Raw genomic sequence first — 25,533 nt, forward strand, 5'->3', positions numbered from 1 at the left:
TCGCACCAGAAAAGGAAACGTGAGAGGCGGGGTAGGGGGAACCCACTTAACAACATCAACCCCCAAACGACACCAGCCCTAGGCGGGACAGGCTGCCAGACAGACCCAGGGTCAGGACGCCAGCACCCTCCGGAGCTTGGAGCCCCGCACAGGCGGGCAGCGGGGAGAGGAAGAGAGAGAGGGAGGGAGGGAGGGAGGAAGCGCGAGAGGGAGGGAGGAAGAAAGGGAGGGAGGGAGGCAGCGTCATGTGATCCGCTTCCCTGCTCCTTTAAGCGTCCACAGGCGGCGGAGCGGCCACAATCACAGCTCCGGGCATTGGGGGAGCCCGAGCCGGCTGCGCCGGGGGAATCCGTGCGGGCGCCTGGCGTCCCGGTCCCATCCTCGCCGCGCTCCCGCACCCCTGAAGTTTTGCAGCGCCCAGAAAGGAGGCGAGGGAAGAGGGAGCGTGAGAGGAGAGGGGGCAAAAAGCACACCCTAAAACATTTATTTCAAGGAGGAAAGAAAAAGGGGGGCGCAAAAATGGCTGGGGCAATTATAGAAAACATGAGCACCAAGAAGCTGTGCATTGTTGGTGGGATTCTGCTCGTGTTCCAAATCATCGCCTTTCTGGTGGGAGGCTTGATTGGTAAGTGCGAGAGCTGCAAACTTTTCCCCCTTTCTCTCTTTTCGGGCCCCTTCCCTCTTTGCCTCTCGGGCTACTTGTTACAGTATCACTGCCTTGCTTCTATGATCTAATTAGTCCGGCTATTGTGCTTAAGAAAGCAGAGCTCCATGGGGCTCCATGGGGCACAATCCAGTCTAGTGGCTAAGAGAAAAGGAGGGGAAAAAGTTTTGGCCTAGTTTCAGTATCCACTTGAAAGGAAGGAGGGGGGTGGCGGGGGTGGGAATCTTAAGCATGGCGACGGATCGCGCGAGGAAGCGCTGGGTTACAAAGTTGATTGCTGCTCCCCCCGCTTTTTCCCGCGTTCCCCCCTTTTCCTCGCTGTTCCCTCCCAATCGGCTCCCGGAGGGCAACGTAATCGACTTTATTGGGAACAACAGAAGAGTCAGGGAACTGCGCCCTGCGCTAACCGGGAGTCCTGCTACGGGGCTGGGATCGTTGCCTGTGTAAACCCATTTGGTCGTCTCAGCTAGGGGGTGAGAGTTTGCGTTTTGGGTCCCAACCTTCGCGTCCGCTGCCTCCTCGCCGTACCCCCTCCACTCCCCGCCGCGGCCACGGACGGCTCTGCGAGGTGGGCCAAGAGGCGGGATGCCGTGGGGTGCGGTGGGAGAAAGTCCTTGGCCGGCGCTGCGGGAAGTTGGAGAGGTCGGAGGGGAAAAGCGTACCCGTAAGGTGTTGCTCTTGGCCTTCTGCCCTCTCGCGAATCTCCCCTCCCCCACTTCCTAGAGCCCGCTGAGCTGGGGATTCCGAAGCCCCCAGTCCTCCTTGGGCGCCTAGCAGAGCGCCTCCCACCCCGCCACGGCTCCCCGCAGGTGACAGCTCTCCGTCCCCCGGCGACGGCGCCTCCCCTGGCGAGCGCGGCCCGGACCTCTGGGAGCCAAACAGGCTTCCGGGTGAAGAAGATGGTCTCACGCATCTTCCACTCGGAAAAACTCTTTCTTGGCTGTCTCTCCATCTTCCTCCAGCCTCGCCGTACACTCGCGTCCCCTTCCCCCTTGAGATTTAGGACATCCCGGCAAAAACTTCAGCGCCAACTTCGCAACGGGCGCGGATGGGGTGGTTTTGCTTTCTTCGCGGATCTGTGAAACTTTACGGAGTGGAGAGTCCACGGAGGGGCTTTCTCCGCCGGTCCCTTTGCGAGAGTCCGCGCCGCGCGGGCGCCGTCGTCCGCGTGTTGGTGAGAGCCGCACAGGCTTGGGCACCTCGAGCCCTGTGTGTGGCGTTTTGCCTCCAGACTTGGGTTTGATGCGAACGAATAAAAGGGAGTCTGGTTCTTCCAATCACTGTAACATCCAAGCTAATTGTTTTAAACAAAGGAGAGTGGGTGAAGCTTCACCGAGGCAGAATTTCTGGAGGAGATCATGCCTTTCTCTCTGTGTATGTATCCACAAAGCAGAAAGGGGTTCGGAGTTTTACAAGCTCATATTCTCAATTTGGGCCAAAGAGCTTAATCTTTTTGTTCCTCGAACCCTCACCTCTCAAATACATACGCGCGCGCACACACACAACGGGGTTTGGCTTTCGTGTTAGGAGCTCCTGTTTGGCTACGTACAATCTCCATGTTTCCCTGTATTGGATTTTTCGAGGCTCTTAATACATTCTCTGCTGGGAGCTGAAGGCAGCCTTCCCTGTGCCCTCACAGTGATTATGCAGCGGTTACAATTACACCTCTTGTCTCCCTTGATGAGCAGTTGCAGTTAGATGCCATTGGATCTTGTGTGATTTCAGTGGCAGACCATAATTAAAATTTCTTGCACCTTGTGCTTTCAGAATTAAATTGGCCTATTATCCCTGTCTGACCTTCATCCTCTTTGAGGTTTTTGCACAAGCAGCGAACCATTACACATAGTTCCCTGGTGTTTGTTGGTGTGTGTTTCATTTTCTTTTCCTAAGAAGCTATCTCCTAGCCTTGAAGAGCCCATTATCCACTGTTGTGGGTTTCTTAGGGTGCTTCCTGAACTAGTATAATTTCTGGAATCTTAGTACTGTGGAGAAAGGTGCAAGGACACTGGTGAGTGGCTGGTGGACATTAAGGTTGCTGTAATATCAGAAAGGATCAGAACAGTTGTATATTCAAAGGGCGTTTGTCTGGAGTAAGTGGTGCTACAGGTCGTTTCACCCAGAGAATTTGGTTGGAGACCATACTTGATAACCATCTCCAAAAGTTAGTGACAGTTCCTAACTCCACCTAGATTCCTCTCAATAGATAAATGTTGCAGTTCCAATTTCCTTGGAAAAGAAAAACATCAATGTAAACACTTCCTGGGGGGAGTTGTGTAAGATTACTGCTTTGCTCCCCTCCTTCCTTGGTTTCCAAGGCTATGTCTCCTGCTCTGGCAGATAGACTGCAAAGATCAGAGCCAGTTCACCTTAAACACTGAACAGTGATTTAGCCCTTATCTCAACTATTTAGAGAGTATTTTTATTTGTTTGTTTTTGCTGTTACACAAATCTGGGAACTTGGGTACACTACAAGACCCCAAAACGGGAAATAAGTATCAACAAAAGGTAAGTGCAGTGTTTCCCACCAGATTTCCCTAAAATGAAAAGCAGGTGAAACCTAGCAAAGACCAGAACTTCAACAAAGTGGGCAAGTGGAATCAGTAGTTGAAGAAGCAGTTTGTAGGCTGGGAAGTTGAAGTAAAGTTCAGAAACATCTTCCTCCACTCTCTCCAGTGAGAAGAGAACTCCACTGATAAGTAGGAAGTCAGGGGTGTGTGTGTGTCATGGTGGGGGAAGGGGATGGAGGATGACTTCACTTCTTTTTAATGCATCTGCCGAGACCAATTGAGAAAGTGATATAAACATAACTTACATTTCTTTTTGATCACTGTTGTCTCCCATGAAAGGAAACATGGCAACCTAGAAAGGGAGGCTCTGAATGGCAAAGCTCCTGATTATAAGTACTCCATATGCATAATACAAAACAAAAATAACCAGCCCCCTCCAAAGAGTCATGACACCATGCACCCCAAAGTGACGGGGCAAATCAGTTAACCAACAAGTTTCATTTTCTTCATTGGTCAAGGAGTTCAAAGTCCTTAGTTACAAAATTGTACAAATGTTTCAGTACTTGGAGAGTTTTATATGCTGTTTAGATTGGCATTTGGTTGCAGCCTTCTAGAATTGATGGGGAAATTTTAAACATTAGATAAAAAGCAAATAGGAGGGATTGGGTTTTCATTTAGCCAGCTTACATACTTCCCTCCCCAATGTCCTTTCTAGAACCAAGTTTTTGTTTTGTTTGTTTTTCTTGTGCCAGTATCTATATATTGCAAACCTTTAATGGTATTTTGTAAAAAGGCTCTAGAAAGCAGTATCCTATAAGGTAGAATTGAGGTATTTAAAAATTCACTGAATTATGCCATGCTTTTATAAAATCTTTGGACTAGTATAAAATGATGCATCTGATTGTTTTCTTATGCGTGGAGAAGGTTTCTTAAGTGGCTAGCTTAGAATTTAGAATGTATTTAAAATCTTAAGAACCCCTAAAGGAAAAGAAAATATTTTTAAAGATGTAGCCTAATCTTTATCCTCCTTCAAAATAAGCCTGCAGAAAATGTAAAAAATAATTTCCCTTTGATTTCATGTTTAGTGAATTTAGTTCATGGAGAGGCAGCTGCAGGGGTAGTGGAAGGGGGGAGGGGAAGGAGAACCATGTGCCCTGAAACAAGAGTGCAGCCTACTAAAAATCATGAACTTGAATCCCCGGCCCAGTATGTGCAATTTGCTCAGCTTCAAATTAGTCATGTCTGGGGGATATAATGATTGAAAAAGCAGGTCACTCTTCCCACCTGTTCTAAAACTGTTAAGAGTATGAAGATTAGAACTGAATGAATAAAAAATGATTGCACTGTTTTAAGCATAGCATAAATGAGAATATTCCAAACTCAAACTCCAAAGAAGTATCAACAAATTGCCAATTATTGTATCTTTATGGAGTATTGATTTCTTAAAGCTTACCATTACCAGTAGCCTTTTTTTGTTTTGTTTTTTAATACTGAGAGTGTTATGTGTATATATAAGCATATATAATCACTTAATTTTTCCATGGACTTATCTACTGCTTTTCAATGATATAACCCATATTATTGTGCTATTATTATTTAAATGGGAACTGTTGATAATCTTGGTTGTGGTCCATTCATGTGAATTTTTGTTTCTGCTATTCTTATCTGGAAGTTCCAGGATTTTAAGAAATTAAATAAAATTACACAGTGTTAATGTAAAGGCTAAGCAGAGTACGTAAAGGTTTGCTTCTCAGCCCATTCGGTTTTAAGCTCATGGTATTTATTATATTTTAGCATATATTAATAATGTAATACCAGTAATCCTGCAGTGTTTGGGTGTCTGGTGAAAATCTCAAAAAGAACTAATCACTTGGCTTTTGGTTGATGTTAGCCCACAGTACTTTCTGTATTTGATTCTACTTTTTATTTTGTAAAATTTCATATCTGACTAAACCATGTCATTTTTTTTCTTTGCTAAACTACCGGAGTACCTAGTGTGGTTTGTAGGAGTACTGTGCAATCTCAAAAATTCTTCTTGTAAAAGGAGGGAAATTTTTTATAGCTGATATTACATTACTTGGCTTTTAAACTTAACTACCTACTTGGTTATTGCGACAAAATCATGCTTGTTCTAACATTCCCAAACCATGCTTTCATCTAATCATTCCACACAGCCTGTCTGGCCTTCTTTTGGTACTTTCCCTTTTTTTTTTTTTTTTTTTTTTTTTTTTTTTTTAATTCAAAGTAAGAAGCATTTCCTTGAGATAATCATGTGCTGTATGGCTTCATAAGGTTTTCAAATCTCCTGCCCAGAACTCAGATCTAGAGTCAAAGCCTTTCCTAGCTAGTTGACATTTTGCAATAATTTGGCATTAAACTTTTTTTAAATCCATATAGACTGAGGAAAGATTCTTACCTTATCTTCCTCATAAAGGTGTTTCTATGGAGATTTAGAATTTGAGATTGTATGAAAGTTCTTAGCATAGAGTTCATACCTAACATGTAAAAAATTGATGAGAGCCTGCTGTGTGCCCAGGTTAGGGCTGCAGTGTTTCCTGATTGGGGTTTAGGAATGAGGGGACTTGAATCCTAAGTAACCTAGGAGAGCCAGAGGTAGAAAAGAGCCCTTTTTAATCCAAGTTCAGCAAAGGATTTCCTATGATGAAGTTTCTAGCATCGAGATAATTCTCACTTACTTACTGGGAATCTATTCTCACTTACTGGGAATCTGGGAACACATCTGAGAAGTCCTGTTAATTATACTATCAAATAATTTTATTAATATTTCATCTTGAAATGAATTTATTACTAAAAGAATGTAACAAATGTTATTACATGATCATTAAATGTGCACGGTGAGTCAGACTTTATCTAATTTAATCCATGCAAAGCCTTGCCAGATTGGTGTTGGTGTACCTATTTTACATGTAAGTAACCTGAGATTACCTAGGTAGTCAGGGTCAAAGCTCTGAATGGGCTCCAGACAACAGAGCACAATCCTCCACCATCAGGTTACCATTTCCCTACCTCCCAAAGCCTTGACTTCTAAGATTGAATAAATGTGGTTTAAAGCCAGAAAGATGATGAGTAACATTACAAATGCAACTGCTTTTTTATTTGAATCACTAGGTTATGTAGCAAATGGAAAAAAAAATCAAATATGATGATGAATGAAATGGAATTCAGCTTTACATAACTGCCTGGCCAGGGCTATGGGAGGACACCTTTCGAGAAGTCTGCATGTGTCCATCTGACAATTTCTTACAAGTTCTAACTAGGTTCTATAATTGTATGAATCATCCAGTTGGCTGAGCAGCCAAGTTCATTATCCATAAAAGCATTTGAGTTCTGCCACTTTAAGGAAGACTACTCGATTTTATTTTCTCAGGTTAGTGGTTTTAACTTATTTATGTAGTTACGTATGTCTTGACTTTTCCGAAAGAAGCAGAGAGAAGGAAGTCAGCTGTGGTTGGAGAGGATTTTAGAGGGTGTGGATTGGCAGTGATAGTAGAGCAATTGAAAGAAGAGCCTTTTTTACTTAAGAGTTGAAAATTCTGTTCCCCAAAGGATAATTTCTGTTTGTGTACACACCCATGCATAATAATAAGAGCATTTCAAACTAGAGGTTTCCATGCTGACGCCATGAATAGGTATATTTTGTTCTTTGGAAAAAGTGCTGATAGAGTTTGTCTATTCAAAGATTTATTGCTCTCAATTTTGATAGAGACTTTAAGAGATGATGAGAGACAGGGAACATCAAGATGTGAAATGACCATATCTATTTCACTTATGTCTGTGTCTTCTCTGGGGTGTTGTAATGGTAGCCTAATAGAATAGACGGATGTGCCAGATGTGGACATTTCCGGGAGAACGTGTCTGCATGGGGGGGAGGGATGGAAGAGGAGAGGAACTTGAGGTGTTGACAATTTCAAACTTGATGATGAAATGCTTTGCAATTACCATTTTCATAATAGGGCTAATCTAAAAGGATTGCTAAATAGCAGAAAAGAGCAACTCATGTTTTAGAATACAAAAATCCTTAGGCTCACCTTTTCACCTTTTACTACTACCTCTTCTTCCCTGCTTCCAGCATGTTCTACCTCTAATTAAATTTTATAGGGGAGCAAAAGCAATAATCAGATTTTCATCAGACGAGTAGTGAGGAATTTGGTTTATTATGATTTGTTGCTTTTTGAAGATTTATTAGGTGGCAGTGGGAAGTATTTTACTTGTATTGATTCATGTAATGATCGTAACAACCTAGAGAAGTAGATTCTTTCTCCAGTTTTCAGATGGATCAGATGCTTGTATAAGGAACTTTTCAGAGGCAACAGAGGTAGCAAAGAAGAGGGCAGGGACTCAAGTGCATGATCTTTGACTGAATCCTAAGCCATACTCTTAAGTCTAATGCCACTCTCTTATTGTTACTTTAATTCCTATAGGAAACAAGGCGTTGAGTGTAATAAAATTGACTCTACACAGATTTAATAGAAGATTGAAACTTAGTTTCCCCTGTTTCTTTTTATACCTCTTTCCTAAACCATGTACTTCATCACTGCTCAGGTACTAATCATTGTCCTAGTTACTTCCTAAACAAATGATCCTGATTTTGAATACAGCAGCTACTGTGAATGTTGGCCAGTGCTTGCAGGCCATGCTGGGGCAGGAGTGAGGGTACAAACCTGAGAAAATAATACCCCAGCTCCCTCCAAAGAGAAATTATTACATACAGCAAAGAGGAACTGAAAATTATTATTGAAAACGTGTCAAAATAACCAACCTCCTGAATGCCCGGAATGCTGCTTGGACTTGGAATTCAGAAGAGAACCTGAATATAGCTGTTGAATGCAGGTGAGGGGAGGGCAGATGGGGGTAGAATATGGACTCGGGGAAGAAAAACTAAGGCCTTTATAGAAATACAAGGCCATCTCTTTGGCATACAGCTTGTACTTGGATTTCCAAAACCTGTTTCCAATACCACCCACTTTCTGCACACTGAGCTAGTGTTTCTATCTCCTCTGGGCAATAGAAACAGAATTTTAAAATCCTGGGCCTCCAAGGGCAGTTTTCTGCTCCCTCTTTCCCCTTCCTACTCCGTTCTGTTAACATTTCCGAGTAAAGAGATGTTCTTTCTTCACTGACTCCTAGGAATTATAGGGCCTTCTTAAACTTCTGGTTAATTCCCTGGGTTAACTCAGAGGCTTTATCCACAAATACACATTTCCAAGAAAGCAGAGGTAATTGAAAGAAGATGCCAAGTTATTACATTTGTTTTGGCAAAGTGTTATGATTTTTCATTAGAAAGAAGGTAATGGATCTGTAAATGGCTGGTTCAGTCTCTTTGCAAACCCCAGATTAATAAGGCTAAGCTCATGAGAGCTGGTTGGTGGCCAGTTAATTGGTGCCTTAGCCCTAGCTGAGCCCCTCCCAAGAGAGAGCTCCTGATCTCAAGGCAGTAGCACATGGTGGAGAGAAACCTGATTGGAACTGCGGAGCCTGCCTGTGGTCTCAATGATCTTGAGTCACAAACTCCCCTTGGCATCCCTCCTCAACTGTGATGTGGGACCGAGCCCTCCTACATCATGGATGATGGCCGTGAGGAGCCACCCTATCCAGGACACGACACCCCTTGGGCCTCACAGAACCAGGCCCACCAAAGATATGCTTCCCAGAGGACTTTTCACTGAAGCCATCTGCTTAACCCCATATCCATCTCTCCTACTTTTCTTTCTCTGTTCCTCACTATTCCTAGATCTGGGCTAACTTAACTATGACATTGTTTATATTCTATTCTTTTTCTAACACCTCCAGATTCAGGAGGAATGGGAATGACCCACAACATACTTGGTTTGGATTTGAGAGTACACAGAGAGGTTATCCTGCTTTCTCACATTAATTTTCATGTTATCACGGAATGTCTCATACTGAACCTTCCCCGAAAGGTAGATGTTAGCATGTTGTAGATTACTAGTAAATAAGAATCCAAGTCTAAATCATTGTCCTAAAGCATGCACGTGTTATTCCAAGAGAACTCCTCATGCTTTTACTCGGAGTCTGTTCATTACTTTTGCTTTATACACAGTTAAAAAAATATTTAAGTAATCTCTACTCCCAGTGTGGGAATGTGAGTCTTATACAAACAACCCCAAGATCAAGAGTTGCATGGTCTGAGGGCCCATGGGTGGCTCAGTTGGTTAAGTGTCTGACTTCAGCTCAGGTCATGATCTCACAGTTTGTGGTTCAAGCCCAACATTGGGCTCTATGCTGACAGCTCTGAGCCTGAAGCCTGTTTCAGATTCTGTGTCTCCCTCTCTCTCTGATCCTCCCCAACTCACACTCTGTCTCTCTCTCAAAAAGACTGATCCTCCCCCACGTATACTCTGTCTCTCTCCCAAAAAGAAACGTTAAAAAATAAAAAGAGTTACATGGTCTACCCACTGAGCCGGCCAGGTGTCCCTACCTTTTTTTTTTTTTTAAGTTTATTTATTTGTTTTGAGAGAGAGAGAGAGCACTGGAGGCTCAGAGAGAGAGAGAGTGAGAGAGAATTCCTAGCAGGCTCTGCATTGCCAACGCGGAGCCTAACGCAGGGCCCCAACTCACAAACCATGAGATTATGACCTGAACCAAAATCAGGAGTTGGATGCTTAAGCAATTGAGCCATCCAGGTGCCCCTAAGTGCCCCTGCTTTATACATGATTTTAATAGAGCTTTATTTAGTAAGCCATTTTCTACGTCCACAAAAGTTGGCATGATTTGTCACCAAAATTCACTGATAGATGCAGGAGTGTAGTAGGTAACGTCAGGACAAAGGAAAGATGCCCAGGATTCTGGGACTCTGAGATACAAGCTAGTCATTTCATACCTCAGAAGTCCCCCTTGGCAGCATCATTATTTTATAGACTGATGTAATAATTGATTTGCTCTAAAGCTGTGCGGTCTTATTACTTGCCATGAGTGCAGCTTGTTGGCTCCACTTTATCTGTATATTTGGCCTGAATGGAAGTTGTGGGGCTTTTGCCATTAAATTGTAAAAAGGGCCTTGGAGACCATCTTGTCTGACCTCCTTGGAGGAGGAGTCAGAATCCCAGGAAAAGGAAAGGACTCGATTTATACAATTAAGGCAGAGCCATGGCTTGGACTCAGATCCTAATGCTATTCAGCACGGCAAGCATATATGTGCTTGAGTTTCAACATGAAGATCATCTGAAGGCCATAGAGTTAGTGTGCAGAAAATTCCCAACTTGTGGTTCTTACAACTCTATTGATTTTTATGTTACTCCAAAATAAAATAGCAAGAACTTTAATGTCTTCTCCCTCTTAATATTTGTAAACTTAATATTCTTAGCAATAGAATTACATATAGTGTTATGCTGTTCTTTTGTTTTTTAATTTTTTAATATTTATTTTCTTTATTTTGAGAGAGAGAAATATAGAGTATGAGCAGGAGAGGGGCAGGGAGAGAGGGAAAGAGAGAGAATCCCAAGCAGGCTCCATGCCAGCCCAGCGCTGACATGGGTCTCCAAGCCAGGAACGTGAGATCATGACCTGAGCCAAATTCAAGAGTCAGATGCTTCACTGACTGAGCCACTCAGGCATCCCTGTGTTACGCTGTTCTGTGTGAGTTTTAAAGAACACCACAGAATTTAAAGCAACAACCAAATGCCTTCCTTGCTTGCTGAATATGGTACATGCCCTAACTCTTGCTTGAAAAGTGTTGTACATTTGAAACATAAATTAAAACAAAACAATATAAAACAGGGGCCCCTAGATGGCTCAGTGGGTTAAGCATCTGGCTCTTGATCAGGTCATTTGGCCTTTCCCCCTGCTCTCATTCTGTTTCTCAAAACAAAGTAAATAAATTAAAAAAAAAAAAAAAAGACAACAACCCAAGACTATGGCCCTTACTAATCCAATCAAAGTGCCATTCTTGTGTTTAGTTTTAAGGCTTAATCAATCGGAGACTCACTTGCCTAAATTCTGTGACTAACTTCTGTGCTTTCAGGGAATGTTTGTGGCAGGCATAATTCTGAAGTTTTAATGAGTTGTGGGGAAGTGACATGCCCTATATATTTTTGATCTTCTCCATATAAAAGAGACAGTAAAATTGTTCATTCTTCATCTCTGCCACCTCTTTACTCTGAAGGTAATTGCAATCAGAAAATTCAAGTTGTGAAAATAAGGTTTAAAACATTGAGAGCCCCATGATGTTATGACTGCTGTGCATATTTTTGTGATTCTAGAGGTACAAGAGTTATATTGTAAATTCTTACTTCTGCCCTTCGTTTTGCTGAAAGTAAGCAGAGTCACAAAGCACTGTATTTTTCTACATCCTCTGATTTAGTGGGAATGAATATGGACGTTTTTGTTGAAGTATAATTAACCTATGACATATTAGTTTCTGTGTACAACATAATGGTTTGATATTTGTATACCCTGTGAAATGATCACCCCAATAAGTCTAGTTACCATACACAGTTGCAAAATAATTTTTCTTGTAGTGAGAATTTATTTATTTATTTATTTATTTTGAGAAAGAGTGAGAGAGTAAGGATTAGTATGAGTAGAGGGAGGGGCAGAGCAAGAGGAGGAGAGAGAATCCCAAGAAGGCTCCACACTGTCAACACACAGCCTGATGCAGGGCTCAAACCCATGGACCATGAGATCATGACCAGAGCCAAATTCAAAAGTTGGATACCTAAGTAACTGAGCCACCCAGGTGCTCCAGTGATGAGAACTTTTAAGATTTACTCTTCTAGCAACTTTCAAATATGCAATACAATATTATTGACTAGAGTCACCATGCTGCACACTAATTACATCCCCATGGCTTATTTTAGAACTGGAAGTTTGTACCTGTTGACCTTTTCCATCAATTTTGCCTAGCCCCTAACCCCGTTCTGGTAACTACCAATCTATTCTCTGTGTCTATTAGTTTAGTTTTGTTTGTTCATTTGTTTGGTTTTTTATATTCCATGTATACGTATAGGTGAAACCATATGGTATTTGTCTTTGTCTGACTTATTTCACTTAGCATAATGCATTTAAGGTCTATCTATGTTGTTGCAAATGGCAAGACCTCATTCTTTTCAGTAGTATTCCATTGCATATATACACAAATTTTTATCCATTTGTCTATCAGTGGACACTTAGAATGTTTCCATATCTTGACTATTGTAAATAATGCTGCAGTGACTATGGGGGTGTACATATATTTACTCAAGTGGAATTATTGGATCATATGGTCATTTAATTTTTAATATTTTGAGGAACCTCTATAGGTTTTCCACTGTTTTACAGAGTGGCTGTCCTAACTTACATTGTAACAGTGCACAAGGATTCCCTTTATTCCACATCTTTGCTAGCACTTGTTATTTCTTGTCTTTTTGATACTGGCCATTATAACATTGTGCAGTGATATCTCACTGTGGTTTTGATTGGCACTTCCATGATCATTAATTATGTTGAACATTTTTTAATGTGTCTGTTAGCCATCTGTATGTCTTCTTTGGAAAAGTGCCTATTCAGATTCTCTGCTCATTTTTATATCAGGTTGTTTGTGTGTGTGTGTGTGTGTGTGTGTGTGTGTGTGTGTGTGTGTGCACGCATGTGCATTGTCATTGTTATTGAGTTGTATGAGTTCTGGGGTTAAGATCTTTTTTTAAGTAGGCTCCATTCCCAGCATGGTGCCCAATGTGGGGCTCGAACTCACAACTCTGAGATCAAGAGTCATATGCTCTGCCAACTGAGTCAGCCAGGTGCCCCAAGTTCTTTATGTGTTTTGGCTATTAACCTCTTCTTGGATATATGTTTTCCAAATATTTTCTCCCATTCAGTAGATTTCCGTTTTATTTTGTTGATGTTTCCTTTGCTGCACAGAAGTTTTTTAGTTTGATGTCGCCCTGCTTGTTTATTTTTGCTTTTGTTGCCCTTGCCTTTGAAGTCAGATCCAAAAAATCATTGTCAAGAGCAATGTCAAGGAGCTTACCAACTATATTTTCTTCTAAGCGTTTTAATGGTTTCAGGTCATACGTTCAAGTCTTTAATCCATCTTGAGTTTATTTTTGTGTACGGTGTAGGATAGTAATCTAAATTCATTCTTTTGCACGTGGCTGTCCATTTTCACATTTACTGAAGAGACTGTCCATACCCCATTGTATATTCTTGCTTCAAATCTTAAGTCTCTGTTTACCATGCTTGCCTTTAGGTGATCACAACCAAAAAGTTGGATTCCGTACTTTATTAAATCCAGCCCTTTCTCAAGGCAAATCAGGTCTTTTTGAGGCCCTATTCTTTTTTACTCTAGGTTCTTATAGATGTAATCTGCTCTCATTTAGGTTGTAACTCGCCCGAGAACGGAATGCCTTAAATGTGGAAAAGACTTGTCCCCACATTCCTTTCTTTCCTCTGTTCTGTTGAGCTAGTTCTGGCTTGTGTAAAATGGGCTCCAGCTTTAGCCCCAGCGTGCTTGGGCCAAGGGAAGTTATAGATAAGATTTTTACTGAGGCTTTGAAAAGACTGCACCATGGGCCTGGCTGTCATTTATAGAATGCACCTCTATAAGCTTAGAAGAGATCAGCCTCTTCAGAATTAGAGGTGGGGGGTGGGGTGGGGCGTGGCTGTGACTGGCAACCCTGGGACCTTAGACATCCTTTGAGTCACTCTTCCTCCTTATTTTACAAAGTTTGCAGGTTCACGAAAGAGCTGGTGTTAAATCCCTGGCACCATTCTTGCAACATGCCCAAACAGAAAAGAGTTTTGCACTGAGAACATGATATTTCTGGGTAATAGTTGATGAAAGAGAAAGAAACAGCATAATTTGTAGACACAAGATTTTTAAACTAAAAGGACACTTAAGGTCACCTTTCAATTAGCATGTTTCTTTTTTTATAGGTTATCAGAAGAATCCCTCCCTTCCCTTCCTCCTTACCTCACCCACCTGTTAAAAAAAAGGGAAAGAGAGAAAATGTAGTTTGGGAGAAGGATCAGGAGTATGTTTGGGATTTAAACAAAATCAGCGTAAGTATATATTTGAGTGATAATATTTCTTTGTCAGGACTTGGGTTACGTACTGACACCAGCTCCATCCAGGGAAGTTTTCGGTCTCATTGTAGAGTAGGTCTTCTGGGAAGACAGAACTGATGCAGTAATTTTGAAAATTTCCTTTGAGGACTCGGGCTTCTTATGGCATTCCTAGGAAACACTCTGTAAACAACATGGTGTGAGTTCAAGGTTTTCTTTATGATGTTTCTGTTTTTGATAAATGTACTGATCCTTCCATTCACAGCGATCAGATTTCTAACTGATGGCCTGTGGCTTTATGTTTAATCAATGGGTGTGATCTGGGTTATTATCAAACTTGCTTTGTAACTTGGACAAACCATTTACATGCTGGGAGCCTCAGTTTCCTCATCTAAAGGGCACCTGGGTAGCTCAGTACATTGTGTGACTCTTGATCTCACGGTAGTGTGTTCAAGCCCCACATTGGGTGTAGAGCTTACTTAAATAAATCAATTAAATAAATAAAAGTTTCCCCTTCTTAGATTGTATGGTTTAATGAGAGAACATAAGCTACCTACATATATGTGTTGGATCAATCCATATATGTTAATGATTTCCCTGATTTACAAGTTGTCACTAATTAACTTCTAAAAGTTCTCTTCCTCCCTCCCTTCCTCCCCTTTTCTTTCTTTCTTTCTTTCTTTCTTTCTTTCTTTCTTCTGTCTGGTTAGGCTCATAGCAGGTTATTTCTGCTTCTTAGTAGATTATATAAAATTAAAACCTAACAACCCTGCTTGATAGCCTTCTATTAGGCACAATGCATGCTAGTCAACAATTTAAGAAGCATGTCATTTACCCATTTGGTGAATTAGAGCGATTAACTTTTTGATCCAGTTAGTGATAGTTTTCACCAAGGTTTAATTTGAATCTTAAATTTTGCTTTTAAAATGCTGCTGGATGAGTTTTCACGGCTCTTTACAGCATGGATAGGCCCAGGCAGCAAGACTTTTAAATGGATATTACTCAATACATGGAAGAGATCTGTTCCATCCATGCTTGCTGCAAAGTGAATCCCAGTTGTTCTGTTTTAAATTATAAAATTAAAGTCGTTATCCATTGGGAATTTTTTTTGCTTCTAGATTAACGTAATGACAAAGACCTTTGAAAGTCAAGCTTCGAGGAAAAAATGATTCTTTTTCTTATAAAAATATTAACTACTTCTGAGACAGTAGCTAGAATTATAATGTTATATTGTAAGAAATTATAAACAAAAAGTAAAGATGAAAATATAACCTCTGTACAACTGTAAGCTACAGGAGAGCAAGGAATAGCTGATCTGCTTACCTTCCTCTTTTTTTTCCCCCCAAAGTTTATTTATTTGAGAAGAGAGAGAGAGAGCATTCAGGGGAAGGGCAGAGAAAGCGGGAGAGAGAGAAGCTTAAACAGGCTCTGCACTTAAGCCCAGATTCCGACATGGGGCTCAATCTTATGAACTGTGATATCATGACTTGAGCTGATATCAAGAGTCAGACACTTAACCCACCCAGGTGCCCCTGCTTACCTTTATCTTGACTGGTGACAACAAGGTAGTGCAGTATAGGTCACCAGAAAAACTTCTAGAAGAAAGAAAAAGAAATGCCTTGCCTTTGGACTTATTGCAGAAGTAGCTACTTTAAGGTCTGTTTTAAGACTTCAACATTATATTCCAAACTATTGCCTTTTAATTTTAATGAGGGGGAGGTTTCTTATTATTTACTTGAACTTAAAAGATTGTGTCACCTTCATGGTCTGTATGTTTCCATATAGAAAAGCATATAATTTTTGGAGTTTTGGAAAGGGACCTTTACCTATGATATTGTGGAAACTAAGGCCTAGAGAAGTCACAGTGACACAATAAGATTTGAATGAAGTGTCCTGACCACTAGTGGAGTGTTTCATTGCCCATGCCTATGGTTATACTGCTTACCGTTATGTCTAATCTATGTATTTGGTCTTCACTTGGCCATAAGGGCAGAAAATTGACTGGGACTGCTTGCCCCTGTTGGTTGATAAAGTTTTCTGGGAGGAAGGGAACACACACTACTATCTGTATTTCCAAACTTTTCAATATTCAAATGAGAATATTGAGTGCCAGTGGCAGTTTTGCATTTTATTGTCTTTAATTTTTTTTTAATGTCTTTATTTTTGAAAGAGACAGTCTGAGCAGGGAAGGGTCAGAGAGAGAGGGAAACACAGAACCTGAAGACAGGCTCCAAGCTCTGAGCTAGCTGTCAGCACAGAACCTGATGCTGGGCTCGAACCCACGACCCGTGAGATCATGACCTGAGCCGAAGTCCGACGCCCAACCGACTGAGCCACCATGCGCCCCTGCGTTTTATTTTCTTTAAGAAGTAAATGTGTTTCTTCTGCTCCCTGAGGGCTGGTTTTTAGGGGCTTCTTTAAGAAGACCATATAGTTTGTTTTATTTTCTATAAATTTTTAAAGATGGGAAATTCATTTTTCAAAATTTCCCTCCTAAGAATTTTGTAGATGTTACTTGCGGTTCTTTGTAGAGATCGGTAATATATTTATTATGTTGGCTTTTATAACTGACTGCCCTTGACAGGAAAGACTGATACATTCAAATAACCACCGGCACGTTGCATTACGTTCAGCTTGCAGACTGGTGTGTGGAAACGAGTTCCTCCACCCAGGCTTCCAGGTTCCTGAAGGGTATGAAATGCACTGTGCTGAATGTGTGCCTGCGGGCTAAGAGGAACTGGGCCCATAGACATGCTAGTGGAGCAGGTGAAGATGGGAAGAGAGATTTAGGGAGCAGATGTAAACTGAGAGGGAAGGAAGCAAAAGCCAGGGAGAAAGCCACACAGAAGCTGGACCTGGACTTCTCTTAGCTAGAGGAGGGAATACTTCAGGGAGGCGATGCAGGGCAGCACAGAGTAAGGGGAGAGGGAGGCGGTGGTGTTGGGAGAATGTGTAGGGGCTTGAAAGAAAGGTGGCCAGAGTGCTTCTTCAGCTGGTCATGATGTCATCCTGTACTCCAAAATTATGAGTACAAATAAATATTTTTACAAATAATAATAATTTTTATTCTTCTTATTATTTTTTTGCTGTGGCCCTTTCCAGGACTGTAAAGACTGGGAAAAATCCCACTGGCAATGGGAGTTTGCTATTCTAAACATAAGCAAGAACCGTGGGGGTGGGAGCACTGGATGCATCTCCCAGCTCCATCACATGCTGCCGCTGTGGTCCTGAGCAAATTACCGCCTCCTAGCCTGAGTTTCCTTGTCTCTCAAATCAGTAAAATGAGGGAGCAGTAATGCTCATCTCATGACGTTTCTGAGAATTAAATGGCACAATAAGTAAAAAGATTAAATGAGGTAAGAATGTGTACAGTGCCTGGCAAGTGGTAAACACAATAGGCTCGATAGATACTGTTTATACTAGGTCCTGTTTTACTGTCATTGTTATTCTTTTAACCCAGGAGGGAGTTCCTGTTGTTGAAACACCAGTGGTGCTTTGGGAGGCTCAAGTAGAAGGTTTCCTGCCTGTTCCGAACTTGGCCAGCCTGGTTCAGAGAGATGTAGATGCTTCTAGAGTCAGATTTATGTTGCTGTTTACATTTAAAACCTAGTAATTAGGAGCATGCTCTTTTGTTCCCTCCCATTTTTTTTAACAAGATTACAATGATGTTAAAGGTACTAAAAACAAAGAAAAAAACCCTCCTGAAATCCATTATCTTAATAAAATTCCATGCTAAGTTTTTATTCTTTCACTTTCTGTGACTGAATATTGCCAATTTTATATTAAAAAAAGTATAAAAGCCCAGTTAGCAGAGGCTGAAAAGTTTATTGTTTACGCCTCCACCAATGGTATGTTTACTTTGGAAATGCAGCAGTCAGCTCCCCCTCTCCTCCTTCTAAACTTTCCTCTGATACTTAACTCAAGATTGCTTGTTGAACCACTGAACCATGGGAAATTCATTTTCAAAATCTGCTTAATTGCTGTGAGACTTTTAATTTGTTCTGGATGATGGTGCTAATGTCTGGGAACTGGGGGACTGAAGCCCTCCGAAGTTGTTAATTCAATCAGCCGCTGCGCCCTTGCCATGCCTAATGAAGGAGGGGGGGCATCCAGATCCTTCTCACAAAGAGGTTGGGTCCCTCCTGACCACCTCGTCAAAGATGAATAAGAGAGGCCCCACAGTTAGGTCGAACACTTGGGGCAAATTACCAGGGTGTCAGTCCACGTTACCCAAAGCTCTGGGTTGTACTTCCCCAAATAATCATTAAGTAGGTTTTATGTAGGACCCCAGAGTTTTAAGGCATGGATGGGTTCCGTGTACATGTTGCTCACACCTGCTAATCTGTGAAATTCTTTAATCACTGCAATTCTGTTGTGGCTCTGTCTGTAATCTGTAAGATCATAAATATCTCCCCCAGACTATTGATATTCCCGTTAACCACTGAAGTTTTCTGTGGCGAGACTGGTGAAAGCTTGCTCTGTCCTCATGATAAATTAGCTTGTTTATTCCTCTTCTGCTTATTTCTATCCTGCTGTTGATTAGTGTAATGAAGCAGAAGTCCATTGTGTATGTTCATTGGGTAGCGATCCTCTGGCACCAAAGGGGGTAATTGAGTAGAAAGGCAGAATGCTGTTGGTGCATGGGAGAAGTTAACACCACATGAGGTCACCAGGCTTCAAGCTTTAATCAATGTGGACACAATGCAATTGAGATTTTGAAAAGGGTTTGTTTATAGTGTGAGAGTAAGGGTCAGTAGTTAATTTGAAATGCTGTAGGTGTGTTTTCCTTGAACCAAGAAGGTACAGAGCATGTGTCATAGAGGATTGTAAATATCCTCAAGGGAGGGATGTAATTGGGGTGGAGGTTTAAAAAGAAGGGCATTTAAGAACTTCAGTACACTTATTATTGACCCATCACTGCTTTATTTAAACTTTTACCATTCTTCAAAATGGGAAAGAGACTGTAGAAGAAACACTATATAAGTCTGTAGTACAGAGGCACAGCGCTACCAAGAAACAAGTTTGTTTTCTTTAAAGCAGTGATTTCCTTTGGGACGATATTAGGAGTGCTATAAAATATTGCTAGTAGTAGTAGCGTGTGCTAATTCTAAAAGAATTCTCACTTTCAGAAGTTTATATCTTCTGGGATTTTTAATTGCTGTGGCTTGAATGAGATAGTACGAAAATCATTAACCCCTGTACTTGTTTATGCTCCTGCCCTGGAATGCCTGTCTGCTTTTTGGATTATTTTCAGCATTTCCCTCCATTCTTTCATTACCTAAGTTTCAAAAGTTAGAAACACCATACTTTTGTGATCACTCTGGGCGATCTGGAGGTAGAGAAGGCCCTGCCCTTCTGCTGCAGGGAGACTTTGCAGGCCAACATCTGGTTTCCACATATGACTTTGGGAAAAGAACATAAAGTGGGTGGTAGAGCCAGAGGCTTGACATGGACTCTCGGGTGCTTTGTAGAATAGATGTCAAATGTAGGTGTTGAATTTATACCCTTCCTACCTCACATTTGGAGGGTGCTTTATCCTTCTTCAAAGCACTTTCATAGAAATCATCTTGGTTGGCCTTACCAATAGCACTCTGAGATGGGCTGCTGGTTCACCAGGGATGTTCACATTTTAAAGTGACGGAAACTTAGAGGGAGAGTAGCTGTGTTTGAGGTAAGTTTTGTTGGAGAAAGTTTGACTTGGTGAGATTTGCTTGTGGTGGAATTACTCTGGGATTTGAAGTTCAGTTGCTGTATGATGAAACAAGGGAGATAGGGAAAAAAGCTTAGTTGTTTTTTATACAGAGAATTATTTGTCATAGAATATGTTAGCCAAGCATTGCTTTTTGAGCTTGGCTCCAAAAACAATCAATGCCACCAGTGGTCCATCTTCCCCACCTTACCTGTAACACTCAGATGCTCCCATAAACAACTGTTAAACAAATACGTAAAAGGAATATCTCTTTGAAGGAACAACAAATTTCAGCCTACTGAGGGTATCCAGATGTTTTGAGCTTTTCCTCGGCAGAGTTAGGTCCTTAGAACCCTGTGGTAAATCTTAAGAAGGTGGTCGGAGCACCTAGGTAAGAGTGAAACTGATTTGCTAGGTGTAGCTAGTGAATGGTGCTATGGTGTGGTCATTCACGGTATTAACACTTCTGTGTGCCTTCCTCGCTTCTTTATGTAATGCTAGTAAATATCAGCGAAAGGCCATTTTTATGTTGCTTTGATATCCATTGAAATGGATGTACCATGATTAAGTTACTCAGTTTCCTATTGGTGGACACGGATGGTATTTCCAGTTTGGAGGCTGTGTATTAGCAATACTGGGGAAGCCTTCCTTGTAGTTATATTCTTATTCATACCCTTAATTATTTCCTTAGAAACTTCACTTCTATGAATTTATCTTAGGTCAAAAGCATGTTTATTTTTTTTTAATGTTTATTTATTTATTTTTGAGAGAGAGAGAGCACAAGTAGGGGAGGGGCAGAGAGAGAGAGAGAGAGAGTGAGAGAGAGAATCCAAAGCAGGCTCCAGGCTCTGAGCTGTCAGTGCAGAGCCCAATGGAGGCTCAAACCCACAGACTGTGAGATCATGACCTGATCCAAAGTGAGACACGTAACGGACTGAGCCACCCAGACACCCCAAATGGTATGGTTATTTTTGAAGATTTTGATTGACACTTCCAGCTTGCCTTTCACAGATCAGTGAAAATCCCCTATAACCCATTAGTCAAATCTGGAGGTGTCCATCTCCCTGAATCTTGGCCAGTACTGGCATTATATTTATTTAACAAAAAATTCTAATGTGCTAAGAATGTCGTTTAATTTACGTGTCTTTGAGTATTGGCAACATATACTTTACGGCTATTCTTCTGTGCCTTGCCCAGTTATTTCCTTCCTTTATTTCTATCCCTGTCATATAACTTCTTAGAGATTAGAGAAGGAAGGAAGGAAGGCTTACTGGGGAGGATGGTTCAGCCTAATTCTATTGCTGGCAGGACTTTGAGTTTCCTTGTTGCACTCCCCCCTCTCCACTCTGCATCTGTGTGACTGAAGAGAATCTTCACCTGTGTCTCCAGTAATGGGCAGGTGACCAAGCCACAGCCACAGTAAACATGTGTCTCAAGTTAGTCTACTCAGAATGAATTCTGAGGCTTGTTGGATGCTACCAGAGAGATGTTTTCTCTTTTTCTTACTGAACTTGAACCCAGATAATATGAGCCTAGAACTGTTGGGAGTTCCTCTAATGAAGCCTGAGAATGAAGCTAATAAGGTAGAATTCAGCGACTGTAGAGAAATGAGATGTGTTCGTGTAATTTGACTTCTCAAAACAACAACTGTCTAAAGACTATTCTATCTCTGGACATTTTCAGCTTCACTTTGCTAATTGATTAGTTTTTGCTAAAGCAACTTTGAGCAAGATTTCCATTTCTCTTACAACCAAAAGACTCCAGACTGATGCACTTACTGTGTTTTGGTTTAAAGATAGGTTGATGGAGACTATTACTGTATTGCAGAAGGTGTATTTGGAGAGTTTGCTCATGTTTCATGTAATAAGTTTTCTGTAACAATAAAAAATAAAATCAGGTATGGAACCAACCTCTGTGAGGCATAGCTCATCCAACCAGAGTGGTAGATGAAATGATGTGTGTGTGTGTGTGTGTGTGTGTGTGTGTGTGTGTGTGTGCGCGTGTGTGTTGTACCACTGTTGGAGCATCAAGTGGCTGGTGAAGATCATTAGTGACACTTCCTGGAACATGGCCAGGCTGTTTGCTTTGAAGTGAAGCTCATTGCAACACGTACTCCTGCTGAGCTGTATGTCTGTGTGAAATGGATGGCAACAGGATGTCCCAGCAGATAAAATGAGGTTCTTGAAGGCATAGGAAAAGCTTTAATGACTGCCCAAGCAGAGCAGTATTTCTGGGGATGGTTGGGAAACTTGAGTAGATGTTACAATGGCTTGAAGTTTCTTTAGGACATCCAAAAGTCTGCGAAGCAGAACAAAGAATGAGCCAGCGTGTTACTGCAGTCCCTGAACTGGGTTAGTGATAGACTCACAGAAGGAAGTGCACACGTAGCTCTTGCTTTTGAGCAACATAAATTTGATTGGAGAGACAGGATCAATAACATTAGACAGTTTGTCATTAAAGTCAAAGTTGGGTAAAATAGAGTGTGTTCTAAGCATTTAAAAAATCAGATAGAAAGGGGTTTTGTTTTTTTTGTTTTTTGTTTTGGAAGAACTAGAGAGTTGGACCTGAGCCTTTGAAATATGGGTGGTCATTTGAAACACAACTTGATGCACATAATCCACCACAAGACTCACTTCATTTAAGGCATTGAATTAAAAGTGAGCTTAATAGAAAAAGCTATGAACAGAGTATCAAAAGATCTGACTCTGGCTGCATTTGCCTCCTTAGACTTAACACTCAATCCCCATGCTGCTTCTTACCTTTATTATTTGTTAATTGGACATGGTAATGCTTTCCCTTGGCAAATAGAAGCAGAAGCATGTTTTTCTCAAAGCCAAATATGTTGGCCTTTCCACCCATTTCTTTTCTTTTTATTAGAAAATCCTCAGTAAATCCTCAGGATCTTTAGGTTACCTACAGATTGAAAATTTGTTTAGATGGTGATTAAGGTATATTTTAGTACTTTGCTGAATTCTGAGGAATATAAAGAAGCACAAAAAAAGGTAATCTGTTCATTGATTGTGTTGTGGAAAGAAAGCACTGGATGTGAAATGAACGAATCTGGGAATTGACCACTTGCCAGCTGTTAGACTAGGTTTGCTTTTAGTATCCCCATCTGTAACCTGCCATGGGTCTGCAGGATCCATGACGATGTGTAAGAAGATGAAGATGGTGCTTATCTTTTGTAATGCACCAAAACAAAGCAGCACTGTTTAATTGATTAGATATAAGAATATTATTAATAACACAGAACAACATGTTACCAAAAAATTAGGTAACGTTAATTGAACATTTACTGTATGCCTGGCAATATGCAAAGTGTTTTATACACATGACCTCAACTGCTGAGGTGGTTGAGTTGGAACTAGAATCTTTGTCTTACTTTTGTTTTTATGTTTAAAGACCTTAGAGACAGGAGGATCCTTAAAGCACTGATTTGGACTTCTTTTACTTGTTAATTGTATCAAAAAAGAACCCAAAACCTTTATTCTAAAAGCAGTGGAGTTTGGGGGACAAAATCTGGAGGTGGCTGTAAATTGACCAGAAGGTTTACAAATACCCATAAGGACAGGCATTATGTTAGACATTGTGGGCAAACCCATTCACCAGGGCCTTCCGTCGGTACTTCCCTTTGTGAACCCTTTTGCTGAATGTCCCATCATCCTTTGTTGAGATGAGGTTCTGTTCATCCTGTCTGCTTTCACGACATGAATGTTTTAGGAACTCTCCACAGACTGGCTGGATTGTCTCTCTGGGCTATGAACAGATTGTGTGGGTGATGAGACAAGTAGGAAAAGACTCAGCAGTCAACAAAGCGAGTGGAAAGCTCTTTCTCTGGCTTTCAGAATGGAGCTTAGACACAAAGGAAACTTCGTTAATCATGCCTCCTTTGTAATCAGAATGGTGGAAGCATTTTTTTCAGCCACTATTATTTTGTCCTCTGTCTCGTCTGAGTTAAACCAATTGTTAATAGCTAATTGAAGGGTTAAAAATTTCCCAGACACAGCCAGGCAGAATCAACCTCACTTGATAAAGGAGTGGGTCAGTTATGATTGGGAAACCAAGTCAGGTGTGGGCCAAGTTTCCTGCAGTGATGGTCTGGTAGGATACCCTTGTCCAAGGTCTACATGGTGGCAGCTTTGTGCTTAGAGGATGAAAATTTCATGTGTGTGTGAGAAATGTGGAAGAGATGGGTAAGACTTGAGGGTTTTTGGTGACTTTACAAGATCCAATCACTTTTTATTACAAAGTCCCTAACGTAGGTGCTAAATGGAAAACTTCAGGCATCTCAATTTACTGAGCAACCTTGGACAACTGACTTGTTTAATCTTTCTACAGTTGCTTTCTTAGAAATTAAAGAAGGATAGTAATCTTTGGTATCCACTTAACCAGCATTGTGTAAAATAATGAGACTGTAAATGCTTTGAGTTCCCTGGAGATGAAGAGATAGGGAACATTCTCTTAAGTATTATTCATATTTAATATGGAAAGATGAATCAGTATAGCTTTTTTTTTTAAACCTGTTATGCTTTCAGCACTTTCCTTTTATAAGGAAGTTGTGTGCCTTAACAGAGGTTGACTTTGTAACAATTTAATTTTCCAAGACAGGTCCTGGTTGGTTGATGTTCCAGGAGGAAAGTTTGAGGTTAGCCCTGTGCTCTCCATTCCCTGACTCTAGTGGTGACATATTTTATAATGAATTGCTGGTTGAGAGTGAATCAAGGGTAGTGAAACCAAAGACAATATTAGTATTTTATAAGAGAGCTGATCAATTACCCTAGCTATCCTCTAGCTGTGGGTTTGCCTTTTTGCTTTTTTTATTTTAAGTTTATTTATTTATTTTTGAGAGAGACAGAAACAGAGAATTTCAAGCAGACTCTGCTGCCAGCAAAGATCCAGGGGGCTCGATCTCATGAACCATGAGATCATGACCTGAGCCAAAATCAAGAGTTGGACGCTTAGCCAACTGAACAACCCAGGCACCCCTTGCCTATCTTCTTTTAATATACTGAGAAGTGACGGTAATTTCCAAGGAAGAGGCATCACAGTGTTTTAGGGTTGGAAGAAGAACAAGAGCTGCCTGGTTCTTGGTCTATTTTTTTTACCCCCAGTACCCTATCCCTTGGTTATCTGTTTAGAGCAGAAGTAAAAAAAAAAAAAAAAATCCCCCACAGAGTCTGATCTGATCTCAGCTAAATATTTTCTTCCCAGGCATGATTGGAGTTTACCTCTTCTGTTGTGGTGATGAGCTGTTGCTGGTGTTTTCTGCCCAGTGAGGACTCCACCACTCCTACCTGCTATTTGTGTGTTTTCAACAGGAATTGACTATTTCACAGTCCCTCAGACAAACAGATTCTTGTTTTGTAAGGGTCCTGGGAATTTGTCCAGTCCAGCCTCACCCATACTGGGTCTCCCAACAAGGACAACCTCCCTCTATCACCCTTCCATTCCAGTGATGAATTAACTGTTCTTTAGACAGCGTGTTTAATTTTTTGATCCAGTTGAAACACTATGATGGCTAAATTTTCTTTTCTATCATTCAGTGGAAAGCTGGCTTCCATTACCACATCGTAATTTCCACTCACAAATCCTGAATTTTCCTTTTGAAAAACTCTAGAACATGCGCTTCCTTCCTGTTAGACAGTGGCCTTTGA

General features: G+C 41.1%; 1 protein-coding gene across 3 annotated transcripts in view; it reads left to right on the plus strand.

The window, feature by feature from the left end:
* The first annotated feature begins 278 nt into the window (after positions 1-278).
* The window catches only part of WLS (Wnt ligand secretion mediator), a 102,798-nt gene continuing 77,543 nt past the window's right edge, over positions 279-25,533 (plus strand). For all 3 annotated transcript variants that reach the window (XR_003911486.1, XR_003911487.1, XM_029945955.1), the window contains exon 1: positions 279-625. Coding sequence is in view for 1 of the 3 variants with exons in the window: in XM_029945955.1 (XP_029801815.1) it covers positions 520-625 (106 nt within the window). In the remaining 2 variants the exon portion in view is untranslated. The remainder of the gene's footprint in view (positions 626-25,533) is intronic.

The sequence above is a fragment of the Suricata suricatta genome, chromosome 8 (assembly GCF_006229205.1).
Source record: "Suricata suricatta isolate VVHF042 chromosome 8, meerkat_22Aug2017_6uvM2_HiC, whole genome shotgun sequence".
Lineage (NCBI taxonomy): Eukaryota > Metazoa > Chordata > Mammalia > Carnivora > Herpestidae > Suricata > Suricata suricatta.